General features: G+C 34.4%; 1 protein-coding gene across 1 annotated transcript; it reads right to left on the bottom strand.

The window, feature by feature from the left end:
- Positions 1–606: 606 nt before the first annotated feature.
- On the bottom strand, positions 607–9,712 carry LOC125833938 (PH, RCC1 and FYVE domains-containing protein 1). Its single transcript, XM_049513103.1, has 9 exons — positions 9,109–9,712; positions 7,984–8,070; positions 5,783–5,872; positions 5,572–5,658; positions 5,361–5,480; positions 2,324–4,429; positions 2,083–2,229; positions 1,284–1,819; positions 607–1,033 (listed from the first exon to the last, which is right to left on the bottom strand). The coding sequence occupies exons 1-9, from the start codon at positions 9,154–9,156 to the stop codon at positions 874–876; spliced, it is 3,381 nt and encodes a 1,126-aa protein (XP_049369060.1). The 5' UTR covers positions 9,157–9,712; the 3' UTR covers positions 607–873.
- Positions 9,713–15,539: the final 5,827 nt, after the last annotated feature.

Genomic DNA, 15,539 nt, shown 5'->3' with positions numbered 1-15,539 from the left:
ATTAATAATTATCTTCAATCAATTCAAATTTAATTAACACCCCTATTTCCGTTTTTTTACCTTTTTTTCTTAAGAAACGATTTATTATAAAAAAAATTCTTTTTCAAAACAAGTGTTTTCAATTATTAGAAAAAACTTTTTTTTTATAAACTGTTACAACCTGAAACTTTTTGATGTTACAACTTGAAAGTTTAATTTTACATAACTTGAAAATATTAGATAATAAAAGATTAACCAACGTGTGATGAACGCTTATTTTTTTGTAAAATAGAAACATAAGTAAATGAGCAAATTTAAATTTCTAAAATCTCAAAAGGTAAATACGAGGCAATTAGCTAAGTAAGAATATCACTTGCCAAAAACTATAATGGAGACGTCATGAAAGCTATGATACTTCTCAGCAAGACATTCTCTTTTTTTGTTTTTTTGGACAACCGTGGTGTCCAAGCCGCACACCTTGACTAATTGCACTGGATACCACCTCCGGATTCTCAACCACTTCATTGACTACTGGGTCACACTCTTGGGTGCCCTCTCTCTTTCTTTCTTTTTTCACCACAACTCATCCAAAAAAGAAAAATAAAAGGGAAACGAACACGAGTCATGTTGGGCAACAAATATAATTGATTGATACTACTATTATATACACTACAATACAACAACAAATAAGTTAAAATGGTGAACCCCCTAAGAAATAAGACTGAACCAAAAAGTAACACAAAACAAAAAGGCTGAGGAATTTGTGGAATGGGGTCAGAGTGGAAGTGAAGGGTTTTGGCTCTCTCCCCTCCAATAATTTGACTAGCATTCCGCACCACAATAATCAAAAAAGGTAGAGAAAGATTTTGCTAAAACAGATTGACTAACGAATTTCTAAATTTGGGAAGATGGAGAGAGACCCCCTTCAGACCTCCGTGCAGCCTGGCCTGTAACCGATGACTTGTCTGAACCACGAACATTATATCTCTCGTAAACTTTGTCACGGTTCTCTGACCACCAAGTCTCCGCTTGGTGCTCCCCGAATCTTCTGCGGCTGCAGATTCAATTACAACAGAACCAAGTATATCAGAATAATTGGAAGCAATGTGTTATCTGAGCACAAAACAGATTAGGCAAAAATAGGCAACACTTGCAAGTTTTCCAAGGTAAAAAATTTGAATATTTTAAAAGAGGATTATTCCCCGATGGTGTAGTTCTAGATATAAAATATTTTGTTGTACGAGGGGACCATGGAACCGTGGTATATCATTAGTAAGTTGAGCAAAATCAGTCAAGCCAATTACCTGAAGCGAACTCGTTTGAGATCTCTAGTGCCATCTCGAAGAGCCATTAGGGTAATATACACTCCAGGCTCGTATTGTTCAATCCATTCAGCCTCAATTTGGTTAGGGTTGCCAGAAGGCAGAGAATTTCTTGATTTCAATCCATTTCCATTGTCTTGTAAGGATTCAGCGTCTTCATTATCGACAGCTTGAGATGCACTATTGATGTTCACCTGTGCCTCGCTACCATTAGGCAGTCTAACTTCACCTCGATCATCTGTACCATTGGAGGTCAGGATTTGATTGTTTGTAATTGCTTCAATGCTACCAGAATCCCTTTGGTATCTGGTAGGGCTTTGCATTCCATATGTACTAAAGTCCATGCTGGTTTGAGAGGCCATGTACGAGCTAGTGACAGAATCAGATCTCGAATGGCGTTCCACATTAGCGTCAGGATAGTGAATGCCATTTGAGTCCAAACCATTCGGTAGGTAAGCTAGTTTGAGGCTCTCTACGTCATAAGCCCCAGGTGGCAACCTTTCAGCCATGTCTTTGAGCTGTAAAAAGAGCAAATAACAGGGGGAGAAACACCTTCACATTCAGCAAAATAACAAGGGTCCGAAAAGATGATTCTAGTCGGTCAGCAATAGACGACTTAAATAAATTTGAACCAACATTACATTTCAATTTGAAAAGTTTGCATACAATATATATATATGTGTGTGTGTGTGTGTGTGTGTGTGTGTGTGTGTGAGAGAGAGAGAGAGAGTATAAGTGTCTGTTGTGAATGTGTTTGTATGCACGAAATGTATGAGCATACCTGCGCCATCAGCGACTTCATAGCTTCTTTTGCAGCTTTGCTTTTAGCAGATTCCTCGGCCGCCAAAGCCATTGCTTCCTGGGCTTTTTTTGTTGATTTCTGCAGCTCCGACTCCTGAAGTTCACAACGATGTCTCAGGTTCTCAACCTAAATCAACAAAAATTACATCAGTTACAAGGAACTAGGAAATAGTATATAACTCGAGCAAAATGTAAAGCACAAAAGGAAAAACTTAACATACCTGAGCCCGTAGTTTGTGAACTTCCTGATTTAAAAGCTCATTGGTTTTCTTCAAACTGTCAGCAATGCTTTTGGAGAATGAAAGTCCTGCAGTGGTAGGTACGGGTGTTGCTGAGCGTGGTGGACTTGGCTTCCTAGAGAAAGGTGACACAGATCTGGAACTAACACCCGATTGGATCATAACTGGTTTTGGAACTGCCCAACGCAGATCTCCAGTGGTCGACACTACATCTTTCAGCTGTAACAAAGGAGCTTGAGAGGAACGACCCAAGGAAAACGTATCAGCTTTTTTCCCTTGTTTGACTGCTTTACTATCTAGCTGCTTGATCAAATCAATATTGGGCGGCATTCCTGATTTTGCTGATCGTATATCAGCCTTGTCCAGCCTGTCCTTGTTCTCACCAGAAAGGCGAGGTCCGGCACTTCTCCTGTTATTGATTCCGATCTCAGCAACCTTACTCAGTTTTGTAAAACAAGAATCACATACACGATATGGTTTGTTTGGATTTGGAGCCAATGCTGCCCTTATTGCTTTTCTTGAAGTACATGCATGGCAATGCACAAGCCCGCAGTTGTAGCAATTGTGCCGTTTCCTTGTGAAGCCAAAAGCCTGTCTACAGGCTGAACACTGGGACTGCTCAGCACCAGAAACCCATTTGTGAAGACATATCGCAGCAGTGTAATTAGAACCACAAGAAATATATTTCACATGTCTATCTTTCAAAGCCTCAACCAAAGTGGGGGCTTTCCTGTCCTCTACATCCCCGTGCCCCAATCTCCCATTGGCTCCCTTGCCCCACGTATAAACCTCATTTTTGGATGTCAAAACAGCTATATGGTATGAACCGCAAGCAATATCTTCAACAATTTCCCCCAAAAGTTTGTCTTCAACCAGACAAGGCAACTTCCCATCAGAATAAGGATTTCCAAGTTGTCCATATACGGTACTTCCCATTGTAAAAACATGGCCAGATGTGGTCAAGCAGACAGTTAAACTATGCCCACAAGCAATTTTGTGAAAATTGTAATCAATAAGTGCAGGTACACAAGTAGGTTCCAGTCGAGGTTCTTTATCACCATGTCCAAGACGGTTTTTATCTCCATCTCCCCAAGTAAATAATTTTCCAGATGAAACACTAGCACTAGACTGCGTCACGATAACTTCAACTACAGCAGCAGTATGCCATACTCCACATGCAGCGGCAATTGTCCTCAGACCTGACAAAGACTTCACCTCCCTGGGGAACAATACATTTTCCCTATCACCATGGCCTAAAACACCAAATGTTCCATCCCCAAATGTGAAGAGCTGCCCAGTTGATGTTATTAAAGCAGTATGCCATGGACCGCATGTTACTGATGCAACTTGAAGTCCTTCCAGAGGGCCTGATATTCTCTTTGGTATCCAGTGGCTGACATCAGTGCCATTACCTAGAAGCCCAGCATTGTGTGTGCCATCCCCCCAAGTATATAATTCACCAGCCATTGTAACAGCACAGGTGTGAAACTCACCACATGCAACAAAGTCAATGTTGCAAAGGGACAATGATTCAACAAACCGAGGTTGAGTGACATCTTTCCCAACACCATGGCCGAGTCGGCCACCAGATTCTTCACCCCATGTAAAGATTTCACCTTGCCTGGTGACAAGGGCAGCATGCTTGACCCCACAAGCTATATGATGAACATCCAAAACTACATTGGATTCCAGTGGTCTTGGAACAAGCACATCTGCCCTTGTGCTCACCGTACTGGAATTTTTTTCAGGTCCAACCTTGACAATATTATCGCATATTACCTCACCCCATATATAAACATCACCCAAAGCATCGCAATCATCTGGTGCAGAACCATGACTAGAAGTACTGGGGGCACTGGAAACACTAACTCGGAACACGTCTGAAGCAGATCCTTTGGCTTGAATATTCTGCATATTTGCTTGATCCAAAGCTACATGTGACCTTTCAGACTGCACAAAGTTATAGGGTTGATGGCTCTTAGGAGAAGTATTAGGGTTGGAACTTAAGGAAGCGTCTGGAGAGCTAATTTCTTTTGTAGCACTAACAGAACTAGAACTTGGACTATTTGATGTCAAATCTCGACTATCCTGCAAAAATGTTCAGTTGGAGGAGTGAGGAAATTTAAAATTTGATGTTACTTGCATGTCTAATGTGCCCCAATGGGAAGTACTACAACAAAAGAACAATTAAGACTAAAGGAGACGGATTTTTTTTTTCTTTATTCATTTTGAAAAAATAATTCAATTATTCTTAAATTAATCAATTAGATAATAATTGAATAATCTCTGATGAGATGAAATCAATTCAAGTCATGAACTAATGCCAATCCAAATGAATCGCATTCCTCATTAGGATTACAAATACCAAATTCAGAACAACAGTCCAAACAAGTATCATCTGTCACCTTTCCCTAAAAATCAATCCAAAGAATACCAGTCACTTCATTGCTCACACATATCACTACCTCTGTCAAGTGTCACTTCTTACATATTATTATAACTTTATGCAGATTGCAGGCACATCCCATGCCGAAGACATCATCACAAACATCAAACTAAAGAAGCAGATAAACACAACCAGTCGCTAGTCAGTTTGCCAAGATAAACCCCAACGGGAACTAGACAATGGCATTCATTGCTACTTGGTAACAGTAGGGAACTGCTATCTTGTAATATGTATAATCATGATCAGTTATACGGTAGATTCTAAAAGGACTCCCACATTATAATTGAGAGGCTGTCCAGAACAACAGAGAAAAAGGAAGGATTTTCCATTCTGCAACTAGTGTTATTTAAAACTGGAAGAAGCCGTCCTAAGATAGTGACAATAGAACCAGATGGAAATATTACTTGCAATTCAACTTATATTCCAAGCAGGATTATGCACAGGCAAATGATTCAAGGTCAATAAGAAATGTGATTTCTCAATACTCAATCATTTAGCATTCACATTAAATAAGAAATATGATAAACCAGTCCTAAAATTGAAACAAAGAAGTTGTTAGGTAGGTAGTGTTACATCAAAGTAGAGGCCTCCATCACTCCAACCGTCAACCTTTGAGCGTCCACCTTGTCCAGAAGATATCAAAGCTTTTAGGCCAGTAATCCAGAACTCTGCCTCAACCTTGTCCTTACAGATCTGAAACAACAGGATACATGTGTAACTAAATTAAAAATAGAGATAAGACTACAAAGTTGCAGGGTAGATAAACTTGGTCCATATAACTAACCAGATCAAGGGATCTTTTTCCGTAATTGTATATGAGAGAGAAGGACAAGTAATCCTTTTCAGGACGAAGATAACGTCGAAAAACAGCCTGGAAGTTAAAAGCATAAGACTTAAAGAGTTAAACCCACTTGTAGAAAATTTTAAGGTTATTACGAGAGAGGCATTCATCATAAATTCAAAGTGAGGTTTGATAGAGAAGAAGATAATCTCACAGTTCTTTGCCCAGGAATGATTCTTGATACTGAAGCTAACTTTAAACTCTTTTCACCACTGCTAGAGATCCAAACTAAAGATAATTCATCCTGAAAATTTTCCATAAAGACCAACATGAGCACAGTGTTGTCAAAGAAAAAAAATCATAGAGAATCCCCAAAATCTGCCAAGGGAAAGCACAATTGAAGAGACATTTTAGTGGAAAAAAGGAAGTTCCAGAGGAACAGCTCATGGTGCCAACACTGGAAATGTAATCAAAGTAAACAAATCATCAAGCCTATATTGCACCCAACTTCAGGGCTTTAAAAAATAGTTTCTGATTGGGCACAAAAGTTGCTGCATTTTTTTTTTGATAACCGAGAAACCGTTTGTGACCCGCCCTTTGGACCAATCACAGCCTTCTAAACTCGGTGGATAATGGGCCCCCCCCTCTACCCTTCTCCACTTAAATACCGGGCTTCGCTTTGCATGGTGTGGGGCTTGAACCTGCGACCTAAGCCACAAATCCTCCACCTTTTGCCACTTGAGCTAGGCCTTGGGGGCCAAAAGTTACTGCATTTTGTCGCCAATGTTAAGAGTGTCTGAAATATACTATAAAAGTTCAAATGAAGTTCCTCCCAGAATGGTGCCTTTTAATGTATATCAACCCTTGTCACTTCAAAGACTAAAAAGCCTGAACGAACGACGGATGAAAGTTGCAGCTGAAGAATGAAAACAGTAATTCGTTTGACATGAAAGGGGAAACGCTATCCACCATTTCATCTTTTTCTTTCTTCAATAAAATACGGCCAATGTTACCATACTATACAGGATCAAGAAGATTCTGGGAATAAATTTTATAGAGAAAACAGATGATTATGATGTAATCCTTTTTCTTTTTACTAAATGATAATTGTGGTGTACAGGTCTGCTTATGCGCGCGCACCTTGACCAATTCCACCGGATACTTGCTACTTCCGACCAACACATATACCATGTAACTCTGCCCACCAATGCTTGGACAGATGGTGAGAAATCATATGGTTCTCACCCCCAACCACAAAGCCACACCCTTAGGGTAGAAGATGTTGATACTCAGAATTACCACAACTCACTAGTCCCCTACTGAACTGTGAATCAAAATTTGACCTTCTGAAAATCATTCAGTATCAAATTGAAACATTATTTGATTAATTCAGAATGCTTATACCACTAACTGTGTACATTTTTTAAATCATATCGTAGCTAATGCAAATTCCTACCATTTCATATCACATTACGGTACTAATTTCTGTCCCTATTTCAACTCCGTTTTTTATCTTGAAAAGATAAAGTAGTTGCCTCCATATCCAACTTAATTGAAAAATATGCAATTACAACAATATCTGCTTCCACATTTTCTATTATACTTTTTAGATTCTTTCTAACATACGAAAATATTATATTTTAATAATTTATTAAGTATGCCGACATATGACCTACGCAAGCCCATCAAACCAGATAACATTTAGGCTAGGCAGAGTTCCAGTTCCCATTCCATGAACTGAAAGATCTACATATTACTAGTGGTTTTCATGAAGCACACACCTTTATTTGATGTTGAATTTCTATGTCACAAAATATCAGTTGATGCAGTAATGGGCAAAAGAGCAAGAAGAGAAACCAACCAGATCAAGTTGCGGGTTAGGAAACACACATGGCACAGAAGTTTTTGAGCCAAGACATGATTATGAGTAAAACATTAAAGAGCATAAAAATATAACTAATTTATAAGTAGTTTGAAGTAAATAAGAAATTCGTTAAAAAAAATTACGGCTTCACTTAGGAATAAGCTCGCTTAGTTTTATTGTTTCAATTCCTGCTGAAAAAAGTTGTTTATCAAGGCTTAGATCAATAACCCTACAGAACCAAGTATCGTATGAACAATGGGACCATACTCCTTAGAGTTCCAACTTTTTGTCTCCCTATTTCCATTATAATTATATTCAGATCTCCAATTCACTAAACCAATATAGAGGTAGAGAGTTCCCGAGAAATGTTATACTAACATAGCAGAAGACTCAATATTCAATCAAAAAGACTATGCAGCATCAAGAGAATCATAAGATCGTGGTGAAGCTAAATAGCAAGTATGATGCACCTCTAAATCTATACACTCAGCAGTCCTACTTCATAAAACCCTAATCAACTAAAATGTGTACACATGCTAATGTCAACTTACATTAGAAAGTCTAAATGGATAGAACTTGGGCTTCCCTTTGCGTCCATATTTCAACAGTTGAGCTCCTTTCTTTAAAGCAATTAGTGCCTGCAAATGGTAATAGAAATGAGTCTAAAGAAATTTCTTCTGGAACAAGATCATAATGCATTAGGAATCTATGACTAGACTTAGTTTTTCTTTTTCTTTTTTTATCAAGAACTGATAACAAGATTGAATCCTTTCACCTTCGAACACACGACCTCTGTTGGACAACGAACCACCAACCGCTGAGCTAACTCCCTTCTCTATATGACTCATCATTTAAAAGAAGGAACTAGTAATCCACATGCTTCGGGCAGTAATTTACAACAAATAGACTGGTGATATGTGCAATTGTGCCACTAATTCCAGGCAGTTTTGCTATCACCATTTATCTCCCCTCTGGAATAGTAGTTAAAGGTTAGAGGAATCACATCCTACCGGATTAATCTTGCCCTAGGCTTTCGATATGCAACTAATTTATGAATACATTTGACAATTTTGGGGATACTCATTTCAGTCTATACCTTTATTGATCAGTGTAAAACAGGTTCCACTGCTTCTTAATACAACCTATTAAGGCCCTGAAGACTGTAACTTTGAACCACGGAAATGCGAACAAACTCAGGAAGAGCATAATAAGCATGCACAGAAACATTAGGACCTATAAAATGTCCCCTCAACCACACACTGCCAACCCCTCGCCCCCTCCAAAAGAATCTTCAAAATTCAAAGATTAACCAATCATTCTTCTTTCTTTTTCTTTAACAGCTACTTCAAGAATCAATCAAGTTCATTTGAATCCCAAACTAGCTGGGATCGACTATATGCCCATTTCATTGGGATAGTGATAATTACTTCTAAAAATGCACCATAAAAGAAGGTTTAATCAACACTTTGGTGAAGTGCAATATGCTTCTAACAAAGATGCTTTTTTTTGTGCATCTGCACTAAGAAAACTTACCTACTGTTTTTCTAAATTACCCAAACAGAAAAAAGTGAAAGAAGATTAATTAAAATTTTCATGACAAGAAGTTTGATGTCATCAACGGGAAAGAGAAGCAAAAACAGAACCAAAAGATCTCATATTTAACAAGTAAATCCCACCTGCTCAATATCACGGTCGGCATCACCATAGCTAACAAGATCTGCCATTCCATGTGAAAGAGCAACCAATTTCACACCACCGCCACCTCCGCCACCTTCTACTCTCAACACCTCCGCTCATCATCAACTCCTCCTCCAATTCCGGCGACGACGACGACCACCGCGCTACGCCGTCCGTACACTACCATCCACACTTCAAAATCTTCGAAAACACCCTAACCTCAAAAACTTTTCAACATTCACTCAAAATCAAACCCTAGGAATAAATCCTCACAGATCTGAACAACTTCACTACCTACCGTTTCTCACCACCGTCCGTTCAATGCTTCAAGTCAAACAAAAGTCGTCTAAGTCAAACAATAATCGTAGTGATTCTGTATTTTTCAACTGGAAAACAATACTCTTCCGGCTGTTTTCCAGTGACCGGAGAAAGGTGGCGCCGCTAGTGGAGCAGTTACCGGCGCCGGAATGTAAAAAAAAATGGAAGAATTGTGTGTGAGAGAGAAGAGAGAGAGAGGAAAATGGAGTTTTAGAGAGAGAAAATTAAAGAGGAAGAAGAAGGTGGTGTCCGCGTAAGTACAGAGAGAGTCAAAGAAGAACACAAAAGGCGTCTGAGATGAATGAAGAAAATTAAAAGGAAACGCATTTCCAATGCTTTTTTTTTCTTTTCTTTTTTCTCTCTTTTTCTTTTTCTCCTTTTTAAACAGTTTTACCCATGAGAAAAAACTGTACAAATTCACCCCCAAACTAAAACAAAAATAAGATTTTTTTCAGAATTATGATCCGACATAGAATTGTTAAAAAATTTTGAGATTTAACTTTGAAGTTGAAAGGAATTTTAGTTGTTTAGTTGGTTGGCTATCTGCACTATTATTTTATTGATAAAGGTTCGATTTCCCACATTATAATTTTCTTTCTATTTTTCGTACCAATAATTTTTCAAAAAAACAAAATTATCTTCACGTTTTCGCTTCAAAATCACTCATAGAAATTCAAATAGAATCATTATTGCTTTTTGAGTTGAATATAGAAATATTTCAAAATTTTGAAGCATCTCAAGTGTTTATTTTCATTTTCTACTTCAAATCACTTACAAAAATTTAATATTTTTACAAATTATATTCATATCCAAAACAACTTTAACTTATCTTTGAGGGGTGATTCAAATGGTCTAATTTGGGACTTTCACGATGAAGATCTTAATTACCTGCAACAATAAGGAGTACACCTCCTGAGTCTACGAATTTACCTTAAGCGCACTAAAAAGTAGAGATTTTGAATCTCTCATAAAAAAAAAAAAGGATAACACATGAATGTATCCTTTAACTTAACCTTAAATTACGTTTATGCCCTCCAATTTTTGGTGTGCACATGTAGACATTTAAACTTGTATAAAGTTGAACATGTAGACACATGAATCATATGTAACATAAGACACGTAGGACACCACGTAAAATACAAATTGTGTAGAATGACACATAAGAGGTGTGCGTCTATTTTTTCAACTTTACACAAATTTAAGTGTCTTCTTATACACACTCAAAGTTGAAGGACATAAATGTAAAATATGTTCAAGTTAAAAAACATATTTATATATTATGCCAAAAAAAAAACAGACAACACAACTTTAGTTTATTAGTATTGTTATTATTATCATGTTTTAACTTTATTTCCTAATACCATTTTTATTCAAATTTCACATTTTTATATCCAACCGACCACTTTTAAGTTGTTATTAGAACAAAATGTTTCTCTCATGGCCCCATGAAATATTATAATTTCTATGTGTCACATAATTGTACAAGTATTTTTCTCTTAGGGTGTGTTTGGTATGAAGGAAAACATTTTCATTGGGCTAAATGTTTTGGAAAATGTTTTTCAAATCAACTCATTTTCCTCAAATTTAAGGAAAATGACTTCCCTTCTAAACCTAGGGAAAACATTTTCCAAAACTCTCTTCCAACTTCAAATTACAATTATTTTTTTGTTGAAAAAATCAATTTATTTTGTCCCTACCCTCAAACCACCCCCAACCAACCCCCCCCCCCCAAAAAAAATAATAATTTTAAAGCTTGTTTTTAAATTTAATTTTTTTACCCCACCCTCACCCCTACCCCACCCCCTCCCAAAAAATATTAAAAATTGTTTTTAAAAGATATTTCTAATTTCAATATTTTATTTTTTTACCCCCCACCCACTACCCTCGCCCCCCCCCCCTATTAGCCCCCAACCCCCTTCAAAAAGAAAAAAAATTAAGTTGGTTTTTAAAAAATATTTTCAACTTCAAATTTTTATTTTTTCATCCCGATCCTCGATCACCCACTCCCCAAAAAAAAATTGAGTTTGTTTTTAAAAAATATTTACAAATTAAAATTTCATTTTTTCACCCTACCCTCGACCCCCCCCCCCCTTCACCCACCCCCACCCCCCCAAAAAAAATTAAGTTTGTTTGTAAAAACTATTTTCAATTTCAAAAATTATTTTCTACTCTAGTAAAAATAAAAGATATTTCTCAAAAATATTTTTCATTCATAAATCAAACACTAAAAATCTTTTCCGTAAAATATTTTCTACTTCCCAACCAAACATGAGAAAATAAGTCAAAAATCAACTTGTTTTCCAGGAAAACATTTTCTAGGAAAACATTTTCCATGGAAAACATTTTCCTTCATACCAAACACACCCTTAATTTTGGCTTTAGTTTGATTAATCTCCCTTGGGAGTTTTAGACCCATTAGACATACTTGACATTTGATTTTTATATGAAGAAAATGACGGAGACACCAATATTTAATTTGATTTAATCCGATAAATGTTAGTCAATTTTTGAATTGATTATTTAATCATCATTCTTTTTAAAAAACAAAATAAGATAAGATCAAAAAAATTAAATTTTAGAGAATAAACATGAAGAAGTCGTTGATATTGAAGTATGAGGTTTGCTTTTATTCTTATATTGTTTTAGAATATTGTTTAATAATTTCAAATTAGATTTGAAATCACATTTTATCAAACCTAACTTTATTACACTGTTATTATTTTTTAAAAATCAATTTAAATTTGAAAATAAAACACAATTTTTTTAAAAATGTTCACTTGACATGTAATAAGAGTAAAACGTTACTTTTATTTATTTAAATAATAATGTAAAATATCAATACAACATTAGTTTTAACTTTGGGATAATATTATGAAGAAGATGAAATCAAATGTGCTTTGTTTGAATTACATATTAAAGATTTAAAATATTGTTTGAATAAAATATTTATAATCCCATTAATTCAAGTCAAATTTATAAATGGAAAGAAATTTCATTAACCATGAGCAATCTCTAATTGTATTAGAAATTGTAAGATAGAAACTAGAGAAAAAAGTTTTCTTATCATATTCATACGTATATTGCTCCTATTTATACATCTTTATGCAAACACCGCATAATCCTTATAATCAAAATGATACAGTAGTGAAAAGATATAAATACTATTTTTTGGTGAAAAACAAGATAATTATTTTTCGTGACACGATTTTTCTAATTCAATAATTTAGTGTTTCTGTTGAAGTAACGTAATTGATAAATAGTTTTGTTTCTTTTTATTTCTATTTGGTGCTTCATGTCCTGTGTTAGAGTTTGACTATGTTCGATTGTATTTTTAAAAGAAATTTCTTCATATTCAAAATTCGAATCCAAAATTAATAAAAGATGGAATAGTTTCACCACTGGATCCAAAAAAAAAACTTCCTTTTTCTCACTCCTATTTGTCACAAAGCTGAAAAAAACTAAAGGGCTGAATAAGAGTTCTCTTTTCTCGAAATGACGGAAATACCCCTTTGTAAGTTGACGTGGCATATTATGATTTATCGGAAAATGTTCCTGCCTACGTGGAACTTTAACTTTTGTGTGATCTGTAATGCCACGTAGATCTAGTTTAAACCATTAGAATTTCACAATTTTGCTTATATGGTGTTTGATTTTACTTTTACTCGTCCACTTTGAATTTAATAAATTCTTTAAAAATATTAGTAGTTAGTTTTTTATTATAATATTTATATTAATTGACGTATAGACTTAAATCTTGAGAAGTAATTTACAGAATAAGTAGTTAATTTTGAAGTTAAACCATGAAATGGCAAGTAAAAATAGATATTTATTTAAGGTGAACGGATAAGATATTTACTAATTTCTTATCCCAAGGTTAAGTTATTAATATGTGAAGAACACAATTAATTATTTAGGAACCATTTATGTTAATTTCTTAGATTAATAATTTTCGCTAACGTTTTAATAACTTTAATCCAACCCTACTTAGCACTAAAAACAGTTAGTGGAGAATCGACTAAAATAATCAGTTTTATTGAAGAAATCATGAGAAATTTAGCCCTAAAATTTTAGTTAACTAAAAGCAAACAATAGTAGTGATTATTGAAACTAATTTAGTGAGAAAAGAAATAAGTAACTCGTTATTCAAACTAAATAGAATCTTATTGCTTTACTTTAATTTTAATTTATTAGAATCACCACTAAAAAACTCACTATTTTTTTTATTGAAATTCTTCATTAAGATAAGTTCAGAGTTATTTCCACAAATATTTTAATTAATACCGTGGGGAAGGAAATAATAGTATTTCACACGAAAAAATTAGAAAGTTTTTCAGTATTTCAATGAAAAATTGTTTTCACCCAGCATATATATAGATTGATTCGGTAAAAAATGAATATATTTTATCACACAAATTATTAATCCACGAGAGAAAAATATTTATTTCTAATAGTGAATTATCGTCCTCAATGCTAAGTAGGGTTATATTAAATCCATTGGCTTGTGCAGAAGAGAATCAGATCGTTATAAAGTTCTTTTGAATCTATTTTTCCAACATTTTGCTGTTTTTAAGATGAATTTTAAACTATTTTAGATTGCGTATGGTTACAATAGGTTATGAACAAAAAAAAAAAGTATTTTTTAATATTTCAAAGACAAGTTAAAAATAAAATTTGGGAGTAGAAACAAAACAAAGAATTAAAAAATATATACCTCCCTCTATGTGATAAACATTATCGATGGAATTTTCTTGTCTATGAAAGAAAATGATATTAGTTTAATTCATTAGTATCGTAAGAGACGTAACACAATTTTGACCTTGATTTTTTCAATGCAAATATTTTCTAATGACATGTACTTTTCAATTTATCAGATTATTTGGCTGGATGGAGTCGTAAACAAGAGAGACAAAAAGAGAAATTCTTTATGGGATTTGAAGGTATGTTATTGTTAGGTAATTAGATAGGTCATCGATTGTGGTGGAGTGGTAAGTACTCCTTCAATCTTAATCAAGAAGTCTCGAATTCGAGTCTCCTTGAATACGGAGTCGCCTTTGTTAGAGAGTGTTTTATCCCAATATGAAATTTCTGGCGTGAATCCAAATTTAATCGGGGTCAAAACTCAACACAAATACTAGTAGGATGGCTAGTCAAAGAATAATAAAGAAAATTCTCAAATACCATCTTTTCACTCTTGAATAAAAGGTTTAAAGTTTGAGTTCAAGACTTTTATAATATGGAAGAATTTATCTTCCTTATGCAACACAAATTTGATTTAAATTAAGATTTTGATGAAAATATCAAATATGGAATGAAAAAACAAAAAAACAATATATTCCCTTCTTAAGAACTTTGATTTTTCTTCATGTATTTGTCACAATTTTTTTTATTCTCTTTGTCTACTTCTACTTATTATATTTGGACTTGACACATCCATTAACAAAATATTTATTGACATGATTATTTTGTCATACTATTTTTATTAATTGATGTTTGATTTTAAGTCTTAAAAAATGATTTCTTGATATGTTAAAAAGCAGTAAAAGTGATGACCTATTTTTGAATAGTAGACAAATAAAAATAAACCGTGTGAACATATTATAGATTGAAAAGTACTAAAACAAATAATATTATGATGAGATGAATTAAATCACTTCACTCCTTAATGATGTCTTGAGTTTAAATACACAATTCAATGTAAAGAATTATATTATTTTTTTCCAATACAAACTCAAATTACATCTAAAAAATACAAATATCGAACAAAAAAATAGTTAATACAACTTGACAACTTTGGTTTTTCTCTATTAGGTATTTGGCACAATATTATTATTATTTTTAATAGAAGTAAACCCAAGAACGGATATATCGGATAAAGATGCGGGGTCAAAATCCAAATTTTCAGAAATTTAGGCTAAAATGGTGTGGTTTTTAAGGTAACAAATTGGAATTTACTTAGCTAGTAGTAAGGGAGAGAAAAAAATTGTAGAGTTAAGGTAATTATGAATGTAATCTTTCTTTGCTTTTGGAAGTTTTTCTAGAAATTAGAGATTTATTTTATTTAATTATTGAATAATGAGCCCTCCATCTTGGATTTGGTAGGTGAGCAACCATT

The sequence above is a fragment of the Solanum verrucosum genome, unplaced genomic scaffold, assembly GCF_900185275.1.
Source record: "Solanum verrucosum unplaced genomic scaffold, falcon-dt-bn FXZP01000108.1, whole genome shotgun sequence".
NCBI classification, from domain to species: Eukaryota; Viridiplantae; Streptophyta; class Magnoliopsida; order Solanales; family Solanaceae; genus Solanum; species Solanum verrucosum.
This window is presented reverse-complemented; position numbering and strand designations above follow the sequence as displayed.

What these genes read in the sequence shown, in the direction of transcription:
- LOC125833938 (XM_049513103.1), bottom strand. Translation starts at nt 9,156, where the DNA reads ATGGCAGATCTTGTTAGCTATGGTGATGCCGACCGTGATATTGAGCAG. An exon ending in ATCCATTTAGACTTTCTAAT is followed by an intron (nt 5,873 to 7,983) that starts GTAAGTTGACAT and finishes GAAAATTTTCAG; the next exon opens with GATGAATTATCTTTAGTTTG. An exon ending in TGAAGTCGCTGATGGCGCAG is followed by an intron (nt 1,820 to 2,082) that starts GTATGCTCATAC and finishes CTCTTTTTACAG; the next exon opens with CTCAAAGACATGGCTGAAAG.